Source organism: Rhopilema esculentum, chromosome 13, assembly GCF_057945365.1.
Source record: "Rhopilema esculentum isolate cy_ngs chromosome 13, ASM5794536v1, whole genome shotgun sequence".
In the NCBI taxonomy this organism is placed as follows: Eukaryota; Metazoa; Cnidaria; class Scyphozoa; order Rhizostomeae; family Rhizostomatidae; genus Rhopilema; species Rhopilema esculentum.
In genome coordinates, this window is record NC_142827.1 from 3,931,967 (window position 1) to 3,951,833 (window position 19,867).

The window sequence follows — 19,867 nt, forward strand, 5'->3', positions numbered from 1 at the left end:
TTTTGACTCATTCAAGGTACGGACGCATCAGGGCTCTGATTGGCTGAACTTGAAACGTCGAAGATTTGAAATAAGAAAGTACCATAATTCATAGCGGGCTTGGAAAATACTTTCAAACGATCATTCTGTTGAGGTGACGCCTTGGCAAGCCGTTGCAGGCAAAGGTTTAAAACTCAAGAAATAGACCACTCCCGTTTGAATTTTTTACTACTGCGATTATGTCATCGGTAAGCCTTTATTTTGACCGAATTATTTTTATAATGAGATTAGAAAATTGTGGAAAGAAATTTTTGCTTGACGCTGTTAGGCCTTGATGTCGTATTTCGTATGAATAGAGATGCAATGTTATTGTATTGTTGTCAACACATAACTCGTTACTCTGGAAGCAAAAAGTCGTGTTCTTGTGCGAAAATTTAAAATGATATTCATACTTTTATTGGAAGTTAGTATGTGTAGAAATTTCTTTTAGTTTCGAGAGAAGACACGTCTCCATTCGGTAGCTACATATTGGCTTTCATTGTGTTGAATGCAGGTGTTGTTACCTATACATGGACCATCTTTATTTGTTTCTATGATTATACTTTCACGTTGTTTGTTTACGTTTGAAGTGATGCTGTGTAAAAGCTACGAGTCTTGAAAGCAGGCCTAATCTAATTATTGAATACAGTAGTTAAATTTGCTTTCTGATAAAAGATAAGATATTTAGTTGTATTGTGATAATTGTCTTCCAGTTGTTGTGTCAGTATGAATGTTTATATTAAGAGGTAAATGTTCTAATGTCAAATCTTGAAATTCTTCACTTATGCCTTTACCTGTTTAAATTTCTATTGTAAACCTCAGGCTTTGCTTTTGTCTGTTAAGTGGAGGGGATTACCCTTTTCCCTTTGAGAGTGCCCAAATGTAGAAACTTGAAGGAATCATAGCTTTTGGCCTTTTTTGTGAAAAAAGCATCAAATTTTCTATAATTTTATGCTGGTAACACAATGGTAGTGTAAATTTGTATAAATATACACTACCAGGACAAAAGTATTGCAACACCCTAATCAAAATGGCATCAAAAAAATTTGAAGTTTTGTAAACTTTTAACTTTACGCTGAAATATTCCCCTCAAAAATAAGCATAATCATTCTAAATCAGGAATTAAATTCTTCGAAATTTATTGAGGATTTCGAAAAACTTAGAGTTACAATATTAACAGAAGAAATTTTACAGTTATAAGAAAAAATATCTGCAGTGGTAAATTCAAGATATTGACAAGATAAGGAGCGAGTAGTTGCGATAAAACTTCGTGTAACTGGTCTCTCGACTCTAAAGATTTTGCAACTTTTTATAGAAAATGATAGCAAAATAGTGAAAGTTTAGGAAACAACAAATGAAGTTATTAGCTCTGACTCTTTTAGCCTCGAAATTCTCCAATAAAACTTGGATAATTTTTTTGGTACATTTAGGCCTATATAAATTAGTAAATCATGAACTAGCGACGTGCGAGTTAATGCAGTGAAACATGTCAAAATAATGCATAACAGTTTCTTTGGTTGAATCAAATTAATGCTAGGAAAATGAGGAAGGCAGTTTTTATCATAAAAAGCAATACATCCCCGTTACAAGGCCATTTTTACTCAAATTTACCTGAAAATCTGCAAACTCTATGTCCTTCCTCGGCCATCACAAAGATCTAACCTTAAAATAAGCTAATATTTCTTGTTGCCAATGAAAATGATCTGATTTGAAATCCACAAGGTTCTCTAAGATCCAAACAAGAACTGACTTAGAGAGTTTATGGAGAACGAAGGAGAATCCCAGTGCCTTTCATCAACAAATTTTGTGCATCAATTCCAAAGCAATATTCCGCACTTATCAGAGCCAGAAGCACCTCCACAAAATATCTGTTTAATTAAAAGTTACTTGAATTGCTGATTTAAAATTTTGAAGAAAGAAAATGGAATATTTGAATTAACGCTTCATTGGATCTGCAATTTTATTTGCGCGCCATTGGCTGATTAAACAATAGCTTAATCAGACAACAACAAAAGTTATTGCATGATCCGCCATTAATCGCCTTCGCAGGTGTTGCAATATTTTTGTCCGGGTATGTATATCAGACCAGGGTGCATTTCATTTTTTCTCTCCGCGGGATATTTCTGCCAGCATTTTCCTAGGGCAAAAATACCCGCCAAAACCGAAGGAGCAAGAAAAACTAGCCAAAAATATTTAGGGGTCCATTTTATTGTTCAATTCAAATTGCCTGAAAGTGAGGTTGGAAATATTTTTCATCTCGAAGAGAAAGTTTTGAAATTATCTTCGTTAATCTGAATGATGTTCAACACCAATATCAGTCATTAATTTATAAATTTGATGCAGTGCCACGCCAATGCCACGCCAATACTGTTAAAGCTAAAAAAATCCAGCCAAAATTCCTGGGGGAAAGAAATCAGAAGCTCGTTCTCTGCCAGATATATCCGACAGGAGGGCATCGGAATGTACTCTGGATATCAGAGCAAAGCACTGTTAGTAGATAATGTACTCTTTCTAAGAAGGAACAAATTTTGTTTTTTCAATTGAAAATAGCTGTCAGCAAATGAAAAAGCTTTACATCTTTGGGAGCCAGTGCTGTGGAAAATTTACTGGTATCGGGAATCTGGTACCAGGCAAACAGTAGAATATGGCACCAGGCAAAAGTAGAGTTAAGCAATAGTGTCCCTAAAATAGTTATTTTAAAATTGTCAATTTGATGATTTGGATGAATCATTGGCATCATCATGCAAATTTTCACAATGTATATAAACCAGAGTGAAATCCATGTAGGTTAAACTGCAGGTAGCTCATGCTTTGCTTTGCTCACTGGAAACTTTATTTCTTGTGCAAACATGTTTGTTTTGATATTTGAAACTGCAACCCAAAATCATGCACATTTAGAAATTTGCTGCATGTCAAAAGTGTAAAATTTTATTAGCCAGGGACTTTGTGCTGCTAATCTGCAAAACTGCACAGATGAAAGATATTTGTGGGCGGCCAATATATTGCAAAGGTGTGACAGAGTTTTCTAAAAATCAGTCGGGCTGTTGTATGCAAATTTCCTTATAAAACACACGTGCACTTTACCAATTCACTGTGGCACTGAACAGGTAGAAACACATGATTGTCTGCTAGATAACACATCCCTCCCTCAATTACTGAAAGCTTGTTGATGGTGTTGAGCCTGTCTGTATGATGTCTAACTTTTGTTGATTTTTTAATGTTTCATAGAATGCAGAAAACATCTCACCTCATGCTCTCAAACAAGTTGCTAAAGAATTACAGAAATTACAAAAAGACCCACCAGAAGGAATAAAAGTTATTGTAAATGATTCTGACCTGACTGACATTCAAGCTTTAATAGAAGGCCCAGGTAAGCTGCTTTTTCGTGTTATTGGATTTAATTATAGATAAATATATAATCAGTGTTATTGTTTATTGGCCTTTCATATAGTGCTTGTAATAATATAAATATAAGACACACAGGCAACACAAATGTTCTTTTTTGAATGATGGACTATTGATTGGTCACAAAAAATTGAAAAGGGTTTAAACTGATAATATTCAAGCCAACATTATTACAAGGCCGTCAAATTGAAATTCGTATTGCAAATTCATTAAAACTGTGCAAGACAAAACACCAAAATTAAGAAATTTTATTTTGACAAAGTTATATGTACATTGTTTAGTTTAATACCTTAATTTGGCACATTTGTAAAAACCTTCCCACATATCTTTCCTGAAACTTTTTTGCATAATCAATTGTCATAATCTTTTACAAACATATCTCATTTTCATTTTTGCTCTAGAATGTGTTTTGTTCTGGAAGCCTTAATTGGCATATTTTATTTTCAGCTGGAACTCCATATGAAGGTGGTTTATTCAAAATGAAATTAGTTCTTGGTAAAGACTTTCCTACTGCCCCTCCTGCAGGTATGTATGGTCATATACTTGATAATGATACTCTGCTCTTGTAAAGTTGCCCAGGTGGTTAAAGCATTTATTTAAGCTTGGTTTCCATTTGAGATAATCTTCTGGTTTAAAATTTGACAGACCTTTTTATCATAGCGGGAAAATCAAAAGTTTGATTGCCCTATTGGAGTCCAGTAGCATTGTTTCAATTTTTTCATAAAATTAGAAAGCAATTTTGGTTTCAATATTACGAATAATCTGTTTTTTAAAAGCCACCAAAGATTACCATGCTGCATGAAGTATTGTGTGATTTATTCCACTGAGCAAGCTTTTTAAAAACTAACCTTGCATGGAAAAGGGATTTTGTTTACCAATCTTCATGATGCAACATTTTGTTTACCAAAAATGGTAGACACAGCAGTTGTAATGCTTGCTGCAAATCCTGCCAAGTCTGAATTATTCTTAAATCATTTGTTTTGAGCAATTTGCACTGTTTTTGAACCTGTGCTCTCAAATACAAACATTTCTGTCCTGGCATGGATGTTTATATTTTTGTAGTTGAGCTGGGAATCGCACGCCTCAGTTGCTCATGTGAGCTTAATCACAAAAAAATCAAATGACCAGGCTGAAAGAACCCTTTCTAATGATTTTCTTCCTACCAAACTCCACTTCAGTTGCTTTTGTGGACACAATCATCAACAAAACATCATTATCCTGCAACCTTCCACATGACCCAGCAGCTTACATCTAGACTATAAAACACAACTCTATTTTAAAGTTTTTTCATCTCTCTACAGGCTTCTTTATTACAAAAATATTTCATCCCAATGTCGCTGCAAATGGAGCAATTTGTGTCAATACTCTGAAAAAGGATTGGAAATCAGAACTTGGAATTAAACACATTTTACTGGTAAGCGACTAGTGAAAACTTGTATGAATATGTATGAAAGGTTTCGAAAAACAAACATTTTACAATATACTAAAAGTTTATTTGTCTGTCATTCCTCAGAATATATAATGTCAGAATAAGGGTCTGAAAGCACAAAATGGAAAATATTTTACCCAGTTGTGGATTGAAGTATCTACTTTATGTTTGAAAATATGTACCAAGCAAGAGTGACTCGTTTAAAGTTTTGTTGTTAGACTGCAACAAAGTCCTCTTGGGGCATTGTTTTATTAAGAAACCTGAAATCTCCCATTAATTTTTTATTCTTGTAGGCAGAAAGACGCCCATTTGAGAAGAATACTCATTTGTAGGGAATTACTTATTTATAGATTTACAATGTATCATAAGTTCAATGATTATTTTAAAGCTATTTTTGTTGCATAGGTAAACTGTCCCTATGTCCCTATTTGAACTATCAATATGACATTTAAATTCAAACCACTTACTTTTCTCTTTTCAGTGTAAGTTTTTTTAAGGTTTTTTACCTGTTCCTTTTTCTCTTTTACAGACAGTTAAATGTTTACTAATAGTACCGAATCCGGCATCAGCATTAAACGAAGAAGCTGGAAAACTTTTACTTGACCATTATGATGACTATTCGCGTCAGGCAAAAATGATGACTGAAATTTATGCTTTGCGGCAAAAAAGTAACCAAGAAAACAAGCAGAAGGATGAAACGCCTGTAGATATAGGGCCATCAAAGAAAAGACCAGCAGAAGATGCAAAAAAGAGGAAAGTTGATAAAAAACGTGCTCTAAAACGCTTGTAGATTTAGTTCTTGTACCCTAGCCACGTGATTAAGTAAATTGTAATTGGTAAGCATAAGAAGCAATTGTAAAACACCGTGTAAATAAGTAGAACTTTGATCTGTATGTATTTAAGCTACTTTTCAATGGAAAATTTTTTTCAAACATATGAAATATATTAGATTATTAAGGGACAAGTCTTCAATTATTTGAAAACATGCCCCAGTATTTTCAACATTTTGATTTTTTGTTTGCTTATCTGTTTTTGCACTTTCAGAGCCTGTCATTTTAGCCTGTGTGCAAACTTGACTGGTTTACCAACAGACTAGTTTAGTTTCCTGAAACTAAGTTTAGTTGATTTTACAAGTCTTCAATTATTTTACAAGCCAACAGACAAGTTTAGATACCTGAAACTAAGTTTAGTTGATTCTACTAAACGTAATTTCATGTAACTAAACTCGTCTGTTGGAAAACAAGCTGAGTTTGCATGCAGGCTACTGTCATTTGCAGTTTAGGAAGGCCAGAGGCACAGGGAATTTCGGAGATGCTGGGGCAGTAGCAAAGTGAAAAAACATGGCATAGAAGTTGACCCCAAACCCCCAGTGTTTTCCATCCTGTAATTTGCTTTTTCCTTGCTTGCCTATTCTGATGGCATTTAAGATCCCGCGTGAAAGTGTGTGTTTTGTGATGCTGTTTGCGAATACCAAAGTAGGGTCAAGTTTGCGGCCTTTGCCCAATTACAAACTAATCCATTGAAATGACAGGACTTCCTTTTACTTTTTAGGTCAATCCCTCAATATCTCATAATAGGCCATGTTAAGATGTGAAGATCTTACACATTCTCAATTACAAGCAATTAGACCTTTGTGGAGAAATTTATTACGATGGGGGCAAGTCTTTTGTTCCTATAGATAGAGAACAATAATCAGGGATAGACATGCGAAAAACATATTGCGTGTATTTTTTCACTGCCAGATATTCTGCCTGTAGAAGCTGAGTAAAATAACTTAAATCTAGGCGTTGTTGGAGAACTATTCACTGAAATTTCTTGCTTGGTTATGATGCAAAAAGCCCAATCTTCTTTGATAAACAAGATAAAGCAGACTGTCAGTTTGGCGAGAAAAATTCCCCTACTAATTGTAGTACACTCTTTTTTATAAGAACCAGTAGATTTAAGTTCAGGCTGACTGTTCTTAATTTTTTCGAAAACCTGAGGCTGGATTGTTCTTAATTTGTTCTAAAATTAAGAGGGTGTAAGCAGTGCAAGTGCTAACTCTTTCGCTCTAAGGAGGTGTTTAGGCCTCATATGCCAACAAAGTGAGTGAGACAGCCTTAATTTGCTGACAAATTTGAATATTCACCGAAAAAGCACCCACATATCGCTAAAAATCCCAGATTTTGAGAAAAAACGTTGTTCAAAATTGCATTTTGCAGAAGCTCAGTCTCAGCTTGTTCTTAAATTGTTATTAACTTTTGACCAGTTTTGAGGCTCGTGTTCTTATAAAATTGTTCTTATAAAAAAAGAGTGTATGTCTCCACCAACAAACGCATTAATGAAAGGTCAGTTCAAGGAAGGAGAGTTACAGGATTGCTTCGTTTATCATCCCAAGGACGACTTAACCACTGCATGATTCTTTCGATACACAAATAATAGACTGATGAGGTAAACCTAATCAACGTTGCAAATTGATTTTGCTATGTCGGTGAAAAACGTGCCCGTACCTTTGGCCGATTATGTGAAGACGATTTAAAGACTCGTTGCTAACAATGAGCCATTGCGCTACGCAAGCATCCCATAATGCATTTTTAGACAGTCTGAAATCAATTTTGGTAAATCCGTAAAAGTTTACTGCCATTGTTTGGATCGTCGCCACGCTCGCAAAGGCCCATTGTTAGCAATGAGTCTTTGAGATTTTTTAGCTTTTAAGAAATATTTCATGGAGGCGAAAAGTAATGTGTTTCAAGTGGCGTAGGGATGGGAAGACACGAAAACCAAGGGGGGGGGGGCTAAATTGCTTGAATGTAAAAATAAGAAAATTGAAGTCGTCATTCGAAGGGGCTTTAGATAATCATATGAAACTTTGAAAGAGATAGGGACTGGAAGTAGGTAGAGACTAAAAATCCAAAAATTTGAGAATGGCTTTGAAAAAAGCAAACATTTAGTAAACTAAAGCTTTTCGTCTGACACTCTTCAGAGCTTAAAACGTCAGAACATAGATCGAAAATTCTACGCTAGGAAATATATATACCCAGTTGTGGATCGAAATAGGCCAATCAGAAATACGAGCACATGACTGTATAGGATGACCAATCAGTGCCGCTTGCCTATTGAGAATGTTACCAATGGAGTCCTAAGGTGAAAACGAACTCCTTTTCTCTACACAGAAGCGGTTTTTCGTGCTTATGTAGATAGATTCCAAAAATGCTAGGTGGAACGAAGATCGGCCTTTACCAATAATCCGAAACATGTCGCCATTATAGTTTTTTGCACAATCTGGGTTTTCTAGTAAATGCTGCCCTATAGCAGAATCGCAGGTTTTAGTTTTAATTTTAGAGTTCTTTATTCCATTTAGAATAGAAAGTAAACAATTTCTTTCAGTTCCTTACATCATATTCCTCTTTTAAATTTTAGAAGTTTTGCTAATTTTGTATGTATGACTGCATCAATGTGGATTTATTGGTTTGTTGCAAAAAATCTGAACATTTGTTGAGTTTAATGCGCCTGTCACAAGTATGGGGGAAAGATAGGTGTTGTCTCCTACCCGGGGCCAAATACACTTGCAATGCAAATTATAAGAGAAATGCGATGTTTGATTCTAAGAGAAATGAGAGTGCAATGTTTTTTATCTTTTTTTAAATGCTCGAATTGCAATGAAAGTAGTACCATTGTGGCACATACTAATGATTCAGAGAAATAATGTTTGTGCCCCTTTTATTCGTTTTGCCCTCCCCCTGTTCACAGGGGCTAGAGAGGCAATCACTTCCATCTCTTTCATTCAAGCAACAAGAAGCAATTTAAAGTTTAGATACACAAACATGAAGTAAAATTTGACATAACAATTCTTACAACTTAATAGCAATTAGTGTAATTTTTAAAAATTCTTATGTCTTACTTGTTGTTTAGAAAAAACTCCAAAGGAAGCTATCAAGTTGAAAGGTGCACTAACTATTAGTTAACCGAAACGAAGATTAAGTACAGGAACAGACAGTGGCATGATAAATTTTTTGAAATGGAAAGCAGAAAAAACAAAGAAAAAATATAAAAACGATTCATTCTGTTTCTAAAGTAGGTTGGGAGTAAATAACGATCAATGTAAGTAAATTGTACCAGGAAAATTTTTTAAAATAATTAACGACGTTTCGAGCATAGCCCGTTATCAAGAGTAAATTGTTGTTGACTTGATAACGGGCTATGCTCGAAACGTCGTTAATTATTTTAAAAAAATTTCCTGGTTCAATTTACTTACATTGATCGTTATTTATTCATCATATTGTACCGCACGCATATTTATGGAATCTTTGTGGTAGGTTGGGAGTAACAGGGGAAAAAAGAAAAAGAAAGATAGATCTGGTGATTTAGCATAAGAAAATTATAGAATTTTGGAACAAACTGGAAAAAATTTTGTGGGTCTTCTTATCTAGGGACACTTAAGAGAGTTATTTCGAGGAGGTGGACTTTTTGTGAGGGGAAACCCCCGGACTGGTGATGGTCGACCAACAACAACTGCGTGATTCCGAGAAACGGAGAGAACGCTGATTGGCCGGGAGAAATGTGGGACCTGTTCTAGACCGAGACTTCTTGATCGAATGTTTGTAATGTTGTGGACATGTTGGAATTAAGCTGCGAGAGAAAGCATGGCGCAAAGAATTGGCATCGTAAAACTAATTCTTGGCATTGCAGGGTTAATTGTTGCCGTGCAGATAATCACTATGCTGCATTTCTCAAGTTTACACTCAAATGATATAAATATGAAATTCAGAAAAAGTGTTCCTGAAAGGACGTATCGAGATGCTTTAGGCCCACGTAGAAAACAGATTCATGAAGCGGTTGAAATATTTGGTGGGTTACCATCAGAAAAACTCCAGGTAATGTCAAGAATGCCTTTGACTGATTAAAGCTGTAATTATTTATTTTAAACTAACCGAAACGACTGCGGGAATTATTACCGCAAACTTATTTGGTCAGAGAAATTAACTTGTTGGATTCCGCTATATTAAATCCATATTATAGAATGCTTCAAGAATATTAGTTAATTAAAGTTTTACAGTCACTCGAGTAGCTAGCTTTTCCTCCCATCTTTATTATAGTTCTTAGGTATGTGTCCCAATTTAACGTAATGTTTTGAACATTGATTTTTATGACTATGATAAAATGTTTGTAAAACTGATAAGGATAGACTTGATATATCGCGTGTGCGTTTTATCATGATTTTACTAAACAGAATTATCGAATTCGCTTTAATTTTAATATATTGTTTTCCGGTTAGATTCCAAAGCCTGAAACGATAGAAGTAGAAACAATAACTTTTGAGTGCGATATTAAACACAAAGATGCCCAGTCGGCCATAAAAAGAGCGAAGAGTTCACAATGCAAAAATGAACTAGCCAAGGTTGCATGTTTACTGGAAAGTGGAAAATTAGATGTGGAAAATATCACAAGACTTTGCCCTCTTGATAGATCACTTGGCAGACCGGCACATTCAGTTGGGTATGGCTACGAGTATGGCCCACCAATAAGGATTGTGTACGTTCTAAGTGTTCACGGCAGAGCATTCAGACAACTAAAAAGACTTTTTAAAGCAATTTATCATCCACATCATTACTTCTACTTCCATGTTGACTCGGTATGTGTGTTTAATGATTTGAAATGCATTTTCATAAACATTTTCCACAGTTTGTTGCTAATGGTATTTTATCAATGCTTGGTTAGATAGTTTAGTGAACCTTGAAATTTCATTAGCTTTTGCATCACGGTCTTTATTAGGTCTAGCCTAGCCCTAAGTTAATTTCCATGCGAAAATTTATATTATTTTTTCAATTAATACAAGATTCATAAAATTTTGCTATTTGTTGTATTTAGAAATCAAATATTATAAAACCAGTATGCAAAATATTGATAGCTTAAGTTTTGTTGAGCAGGTGAGATCTTGATGTTTTTTAGCATTGCTAAAACGTTCTCAAGAGCTTGTTGCTTTTAAAGCATGTGGGTTTTATTTCCATGTGTAAATAAAAAGCACAATATGAATTTTTTTCCTCCTTAAATTATATTTTACTTTCTTCATTGATTGCTATTTATTGCTTTATTTCACAGAGATCACACTATTTACACAGAGAAGTAAAAGAGTTCATAAAAAAATTCCCAAATGTTGCTTTAGCACCATGGAGAATGGCAACAATTTGGGGAGGAGCAAGTTTATTAAAAATGCTTTTGACATGTATGGACGATTTGTTAAAAAAGAAGGAATGGAAATGGGATTTTTTTATCAATCTTAGTGAATCAGACTATCCTGTCCAGTAAGTATGGAAACCTTCATGGGAAATTGATATTTTTTCATTTAGTTGAATACCACAGCAACAATTTGTGTTTTGAAATATTCTTTATTCTGATTGTTAAATTTTTCTGTCATACACTGGTAACTAGTTTGTTGTTTTGTGTGCCTTGCTTCCTATTGTTAATTATAAATCAAATAAAAAATATTTTAATGAATGTATTTCTAAAGATCATAGCATTGTAACATGGCATTGATTTTTTGTTTAAATGAAATATTTCTAGATTAGTTTTGTTGTCATGGATTTGCTAGAGGAGCACAAAAGTCTCCTGCAATTTCAATTAAGCTATCATTATATTATATATTTTCTTTCAGTAAACATTTTGAGTTCTTTTGTTTACCACCTGTTCTGGCATTCATTTACTTCCACTTTTTTATAGGACAAATGCAAAGCTTACCAAGTTTCTTAGGGGACACAGAAATGAGAATTTTTTAAAACCTCATGGAGGACCAGTTGAAAGGTGAATGATAGTACTGCATGTACAGATAATAATAGCTGCATTCGATTAAAGGGAATTAACTGAATTCTTATTTGGATTTTCATTGAAACTGAGCTGTATCCAAAGGGATAATTTTATGGAATGCCTAGCAACGAAAAGTCTCAATATAATTGGTTACCTATTGGTATGTGTCAGTTGTGTAGCATGAGTTGTTTAAGTGGGTATGCTGCCTGGGGTGTAGGGCCCACCCAGGGCCCCAGTGGATCAAGGGGAGATGCCACTGGGTGGATCAGGGGGTGAAGCCGCCAGAAACTACATATTATTTTTAATTGCATCTGATAGTTAGAATCATGTCTTTCATATAGAACTTTCTACTTTTTCTCAGCAGAACACTTACAACATGCAACTATGCAACTGCTTAAGGACAATATATTTTTTGCAGCACTGTAAAAGCGTAGTGTCACAGTGTGAACAGAAGTGAATTCCATCAAAATGAATTTGGTATCATGCGAACAAAGTTAAATATTCACATAGGATTGGGTCACCGACTCTGATACAAAATTAATCAAGTATTGTGTGTATGAGGCCTAAAATATAGCATTGTAGGGATAAATATTATCAAACTTTGTGAATAAATAATTTGCCGAGTATGAAACATTATATTATAACCATGAAAGTAAGCAGAAAAACATAAACAAGTTTCAAAACTCCAAAGTAAAAAGATGGCCTTGCTTGCCCAATGATTTAAAAAAATTGTTGAACTGTTATTTCGCACACTTTTATTCCCAAGCAAATGTTTATGAATAACGTGCATTGTTAAGACCTGTTTCATATGCAACCAAATTATTGTATCATATGAAATTTATCTCATAGTCAAATCTTAAAAAATACTGTTTTAGAGTTCTATAAAGTGCTATTATAGAGTTAGCGGCAACTAAGACTCTTTGTCTCTTTGTTATTAACACCTCCACTTCAGCTGAACCAACATAGACATAAGGGCATTTTTACTAAGAAATGATATTGTAAGAATTTGAGTATGCAGCTCTTACTTGTCCCAACAAGTTGTTTATTTACTAAAACAAATATTTCCTGAAACTCCACGTTTATGCCATTGTCATGAATAATTTGACATGTTTTTAATTTGACATGCTGCCCTCAATGCTTTTATCTCAGATACAAAATAATTTCATATTTTCAGTCACTGGCTTTTTGGGCCAAGGATTTTAAAAGATCCTGTGTGTTGTATGACAAATTATACTAAGGTGGCTCGGGACATTTACAAACCATAATTGAAAAAACACAAATACCCGATCAAAAAAAATTCAATGTGCAATTCTTATTGAGGAGGCTGCCGAAGGGCAGCGAAAATTCTAAGAAAAAAAATTTGTTGATCGTGTATGTGTGTCTTTTTTAATTATGGTTTATAAATGTACCAAGCTACCTAAGTATAATAATTTCCTTTTTATTATTCATGCTAGCTATACTCTTGTAGGGAGTGTATCCAGGCACCACAGAGCATTGAGAAAATTGGGGGGTCTAAAAAAAGTAGGGGGGGGCTAAAACCGTATAAAAAGAGGCTTTTCTGGTAGTTTGATACTTGATATTTGGCATTTTTTGCAAAAAGTGGGGGGCTAAAGCCCTCCCAGCCCCCCTGCTCTGCGGTGCCTGAGTGTTTCCCATATATTTTGGCAAGTGGTAATTTTTTAATGTTTTTGGTTTAAAAAACATGACAGAAGCATATAGTTACTCCTTATATTTTTTCAGGTTCATTAAAAAGCAAGGGATTGACAGGACATTCTATGAATGTGATGAACACATGTGGAGGATAGGGGACAGGAAGTTACCTACAACAATTGATTTTGATGGTGGAAGTGACTGGATAGCACTAAATAAAAACTTTTGTGATTATGTAGTGCACAGTCAGGACATTGTTGTCACCAGTTTAAAGAGCATTTATAAATATGCTTTGCTTCCAGCTGAGGTAAAGACTTTTAAGACTTTTAGAATGACTGGAATCCATTTAGTTCTTTCCAATGACTGGAATTTATTTTAATCATGACACTTAAAATTTTGGCTCAGATGTGTGTTTTACATATAACATTTGTATTTTTTCATTTTATCATCTGCAGCCAAGTTTTTCAAAATTTTTCTTAATAAATATCTATTTATTTATGTACTATCTTGATAGTGAAGTTATAGACTTTTCATTTGTATATTTTGTATTGTTGTTTAGATAAAGATTTAACTTAAAATTGTATGTCTTATAATTTTGCCATTGGACGTATTTGTTTCATAATGAAAAAGTTTGGTTGTAAGAAAGAAATGGATGGAAGTATTGTTTAGTTATGGACTGTCTGATTTTATTTTTTTTCAGTCGTTCTTTCACACTGTGTTGAGAAACAGCCCCCACTGTCAAACGTTTGTAAAAAGCAATCTGAGACTGACAAATTGGAAAAGAAAACTTGGATGTCGCTGTCAGCATAAACATGTTGTTGATTGGTGTGGATGTTCACCAAATGATTTCAAGCCAGAGGATTTTCCAAGGTTACAGGTGAGGAAGTCGTTAGCAGTATCATCTTTAACACCTTAAAACTCTTGAGCAACCCAACATACTCTTGTCAATTCTTTCATTTTTTCAACATCAGGCTTACTTAGATTGGGAATGAGGAACCATTTCCTAAGACCTTTGGCACTAAATAGAGCAAGTTCAAACATTTTATAGATAGCTATATTTTGAGTTAAAGTTTCTCAAAGTTTTGTAATTTTTTTCACTGTAAGTCTGGTTGATTTCTTCTTCGGTTAGGTAAGTATTTCCAACCCAAGATCTGCAGAGTTGCATGCTTTGGAAACTTCTTATAAAGTTTTTAAGGTTTTTTTCAAATTTTAAATTTTTCCTTTTAGAATTGGCTAAATGAGCCTTTCCCTATTAATGGTGAGATCAGTAGCCCTTTTCATAAGAAGGTTCTTGTCTCTTAGATAAGTTTTGGTCAACCATCCCCCCTCCCAAAATCAGGTGTTTAGTTTTCTAATTCTTTTCCCGAATACTTCCGTACTCGCCCCCCCCCCAAGCAATGTTGATAGTTGGGACAAATTTCGTACAACTCATAGGAAAAAACATACTCCTTATCCACTACATCGTTTTATAGTAAACCAGCATTGTTCAGTGAGGGGGGGGGGATGGCTGAATGTTGTCCTTGGAAACTGACGTTAGTGTACCAAGACTTTTGTACATTGATTTTTCTTGCTGAAAAATGCCATCGAATTCCATTATAACATGTCTGTTTTTATTATGATGTACTATAGAAGTGTTTTTTTTCTCAGAGTCAAACATTCAATGCTTTTGCTCGAAAATTTGAAGCAATTGTTAACCAAGGAATTATCAACATGATGGATGATTGGCTGTTTGGTGAAAGACCAAAAGATATGCTAGGTTTACAAAGCTATTGGGAGAATTGCTACAATGAAAAGGATGATGATATCAACAAATATGATGTGCAAATGACATTCTACCAATCTTTTGCAAGGCAAATAACAAAGCGGTTGTCAGTTCAATATAACAGCTTAGTTTCACCAATCTGGAAGGCGAAGGAAGCACATTATTTTATGCACAAAGACAGACTTGATGGCGTTTTAGTAAAATTTGATGTCAAGATTGTTGGAAATAATGCTGGAAAGGAGCTTGCTGTTTTTGAAACATGGGCCAAGAAGATTAATTCGTCTGTTCTCTTTAACCGCAATATGTCAGAGCCTGGAAACAGATTAAAAGGGCTTGAGGTTTGTACGTTTTATTTGTATTTATGGATAAACAGAGGCAACGTATAGGTTTAGTAATCACAGAGGCAAAATCCAAGATTTTTCGAATTTTTTCGACCCCTAAGACCCCCCCCTTCCCAGATAGTTAGAATTACACTGAGTTGACTGTATTTTCGCTTTGAATGGATAAAAAATTATACGGCATAGAAATTTTGTATGTGACGACTGGGCTTATTTTGCATCATACGAAGAATCTATGAACATTGCAATATGTGATTATAGATTGGTACTAATTGGGATCAAAAGGAGAGAGTCTTCCGAAATTTTGCTGGCATGATCGGTGCTACAGATACTCCAACTTTGGTACATAGATGGGCACATGGCAAAGTGTTTTATGTCAGAATTGTATGGATTGACCCGATCAATGTCATCGCGGGTAAGTTGTTCTTTTTCACGTCTTTGGTTTATTGGCTTAGCATTCATGTATTATGAATTGTTGCATTTTGGCCTAATATTTTTGATTAGCCATTAGTGCCGCTGTTACTGGTCCAAAGAGATTAATGCCGCTGTTACTTGCGGATTAACCATTAATACCACTGTTACTGGTCTAAAAAGAGTCGCATGAAACGTCATAACAAAGTTAAATATATTTTTGCCAAAATATCACTTCAGAAAAATTTCGGCTTTTAAGTAAATTTTCGCGCTGAAGCAGATGTTTTTCTATGAAACTTTTACTTAGCTCGATGCTATGGCAGTCTAAACAGGCGACGTTAAAATGCTGGGAATCCCGTTTGGCTTTGATATACGATTAAAACCAACTTCTGTTACAATGACAAATCAACTTCATTAATGAAAAGTGCCAAAATGCTAGTCTAATAGAATACCTCTTCTCCAAGGTTTTTTTCCAGCGAAGCTTCCATTAACTAGAGCCGCCTAACGACAAATGACTTTGTCCAAAAAAATTTTCTCCTGTGGTTCGTGACTTTACAACAGGTATTAACTCTGTTCAGTAGGTGTCCAATTTGTAGATATTTCTCTTTATCTAAGTATTTTTAACGAATTTTACCCCATGATCTAGGATACTAGCTCATTTACTGTCAACTAAGATTTAGGCGATTTTTTAGAGCGGGAGGGTGAATCTAAAAATGATTCACCAAAAACAGGATATTTCCTGTTGTCTTTAGCTCTTCTTAAATGGCTGAATTTGAAAAAGGTGCACCACCCCTTTTGTCATGTTGAGTTTTGGTAACGCTATCAGCTAACTGTGTTGTTATTCGGTTTCTGGCCCATATGTGCTGTTATTTGAGGGGTGCTAGTATCTTAGATAATAGGGTAAATGTGTAAATATTCTGGAAGTAAATAGCCTTGTAATTTTTTCCCAGTGTTCTTTGTTCTGATACGTGTAGGATGGGAATGTGTCTTGATTTTCCTAAGCACACCAGAGCGTTACAGAAGGTAAATTCGTTTCAAAGATGGCATATTTATCCTCCGTTTTTCTACCTTAGGAATTTACCAGATGAAAGTTGAGGAGAATTGGGTGATATCCTTTCACAAGCCGACTTTCAAAAAACCACTTAGGCCTGGCGTTTGGAAAGTAAAGATTGTGCATGGAGATAATATTGTTCTTGGCCAGACAACCTTCCTGGTTGTTCCATTAGCATATACCAAAGGTAAAGCAGTAGATCTAGAGAATTCAGTCGAGCTCAATAATGGTCCTGCTGCTAGTTTGTATACGAATGATTATATCATTGACTTTGATCGGGACGCTAATGACACAGAAAGCAGAGTAAAAGAGTTTTCACAATACTCACACAGTACAGGGAGGGTACTCGATAGTTGGATCGATATACTTGTTGCAAGGACTTGGGATATTAAAGGTGTTTGTACGGTTGGAGATAAGCTGAATCAATTACCTGATATAGAACTCTGCCATCGAACTACATGGAGTTCTCTATCACCAGATCCTAAATCAAATGTAAATAATTTAATAAACAAAAGCTAGGGATAAAAAAGTATATGGAAAATAGAAAGTTATATTAAACGTATATAAATCTCTGCATTAGAAGTCAAACCGTTTTTGAATCCCAACATTTTGTATAAAATCAAATTTATAACTATGATTGCCCTAATTTTTAAACTAAAAAAGTATCCCAACTAAATTTGTTCGTCTAATTTCCAAAAGATAAGCTTAAAATTGATCTTAGGCCATCAAATATGATCGAAGAAAGGCATAATGTTTTATAAATAAACTTTGAAATGAAATTGAAGATAAGATTTAAAGCCTAGTAGTCTCTTAAACTTGTAGACATTTTTACAGATGGAATTCAATGATTTTGACTTCTTTTGTTTTTAAATACAACAGGGTATATTTTACAAATGTTTTTATCAAATAGATATATCAATTTAGGTCTTGATTAAAGTATAAAAAAGAACAAATATACATACATATCAATTCATTCTTATACTGTATAAAGTTAATTGTTGCTTATAGCCGGGCTTCAGAGAAACGTTTTTGAAACATGCGATGGAATATGTTTCTGGAACATGTGATTAAATGTGTTTTTGAAACATGCGATGAAATATGTTTTTGGAACATGTGATTAAATGTGTTTTTGAAACATGCGATGAAATGTGTTTTTGAAACATGTGATTAAATGTGTTTTTGAAACATGCGATGAAATATGTTTTTGAAACATGTGATTAAATGTGTTTTTGAAACATGCGATGAAATATGTTTTTCGAACATGTGATTAAATGTGTTTTTGAAACATGCGATGAAATATGTTTTTTAAACATGCGATGAAACGTATTTTTATAACATGCGATGAAATTTGTTTTTGAAACATTGAAGAAGTATGTTTTTAAAGTATGCGAAGAAAGGTGTTTTCAAACCATGTGATGACATGTGTTTTTAAAGCATGTGATGAAATATGTTTTTGAAACATGCCATGAAATGTATCGTAATTTTGGTGTCCAGATGATTAGCTATTGATCAATCTAGCCTGATAACTAAACTGAATAGAATATCAGTCAGGATAATCGGAATTCGCCCTTTTTTAAATCAAAGTTAAGCCAACAAACTCAACATTATTGTGGGATGTAAAGAATGCAACCTGATTGCTAGATGAATAAGACGGCGTTTACTTGGGAGGGGGGAGGGGGGGTGGGGGTTATGATTTTGTGTTCTGTCGTCATGTATCGTCAAGATGAAACCTAGTAGTTTATGTAATTGTGATAATAAGCATGTCAACGAACATTCGATCCATCATAGCAAAAACCTGGCTTTTGTCATGTGCAGAAGCACCCAATTCCTTAGTGGCAAAAGAGCGATAGGCCATTTGTTAAACCGTACCAGAATAATGAATCTACCCAAGCACAAGTGCCGTATATTATACAATCTTATCAAATGCTACTTGTGAAAAATCAGTAAAATGTGTGTTAGATAAAAGAGTTTTCCAAGTGGATTTACGGATCGCCAAAAGTGAAATATAAATTGTCACATATATTTATTTGTATTTATTGGATTTTAAAGAAGACGTTTTTAGAACATTTTAAGGTGAAGACATAGTTTTAAGATAATTAATCAAGTCTTAGTAAACGAAGAAAAAATTTTATCAAATAATCACTTTTCAAGCTATTAACGTTGTTTTATTTTCTCATCTGAACTACCTTAAACCAAGAAGTGCTTAATATGATATAAAGCACTCGAGAAATAGTATATTTGTGCGCAGGAACTGACAAGGAAATTGGTGTGTGGTGTTGTGGTCGGGCGATTACAGCTAATAGGCTGATGGGAAAACTTGCTAATTACTAAGATTTCGATTGGCTATTAACATAATCCCCGTAATGCTCTTGGCTATTGATTGGCTAATTCTATTGAGCAGAAACTGCGGAATATTTGCTTCGGAGCAGCATTGGTATTTTTCTTTTTATTTCATTTCCAATTACTTAAGCATCGTAGCATATTCAACAATGCTGGTTTACAAGCTGCCATGCATCTAAACTAAAAGAAAAACTAATTTAAAATAAAATAAAATGAAATAAATAGAATAAAATGAAATAAAAATAAAATGAAATAATTAATATAGATAGTTATGTTTGTATCTAAATATGTTTCCTGGATTCTTCAGAACGAATTTGAGCACTGTTATCTCGTACATATTTATATCAATTTTGTCTGGGATGTTGTCATTGTCATATCTTTAATTCTGAATGCACATTTGATCATTCAGTAAATTTGTTACATGGATTTTTAAAAAAAGAGCATATTTTTCAAAATCAAATGAGGCATTATGAATCTTTGGAACATGGTTTTACAATTTAGAGAACATTTAAGAAAGTAGAAAACTTGATTTTTATTTTGACGGGAAAAAGTTCCAGAGATTAGCCGCTTCAAGTACCTCGGCTGCTACAGCACCAGAGACGTAAGCTAGGTATGGATATAACAGCACGTATTCAGGCTGCGTCATGTGGTATTGGGAGATTCAGGAAAGGGTGTTTGATTGC

The 19,867-nt window shown here is 34.3% G+C and overlaps 2 protein-coding genes across 2 annotated transcripts; both read left to right on the forward strand.

The window, feature by feature from the left end:
- The first annotated feature begins 76 nt into the window (after positions 1–76).
- Positions 77–5,854, forward strand: LOC135691706 (ubiquitin-conjugating enzyme E2 S). Its single transcript, XM_065209660.2, has 5 exons — positions 77–227; positions 3,247–3,388; positions 3,871–3,948; positions 4,725–4,837; positions 5,382–5,854. Exons 1-5 carry the CDS (start codon positions 219–221, stop codon positions 5,640–5,642), a joined length of 603 nt encoding a protein of 200 aa, XP_065065732.1. The 5' UTR covers positions 77–218; the 3' UTR covers positions 5,643–5,854.
- Positions 5,855–9,392: 3,538 nt separating this feature from the next.
- On the forward strand, positions 9,393–19,021 carry LOC135692163 (xylosyltransferase 1). The gene is made up of 9 exons (XM_065210220.2): positions 9,393–9,705; positions 10,107–10,463; positions 10,931–11,133; positions 11,549–11,629; positions 13,373–13,589; positions 13,983–14,159; positions 14,930–15,382; positions 15,644–15,797; positions 16,867–19,021. The coding sequence occupies exons 1-9, from the start codon at positions 9,475–9,477 to the stop codon at positions 17,361–17,363; spliced, it is 2,370 nt and encodes a 789-aa protein (XP_065066292.2). The 5' UTR covers positions 9,393–9,474; the 3' UTR covers positions 17,364–19,021.
- The last annotated feature ends 846 nt before the right edge of the window (positions 19,022–19,867 follow it).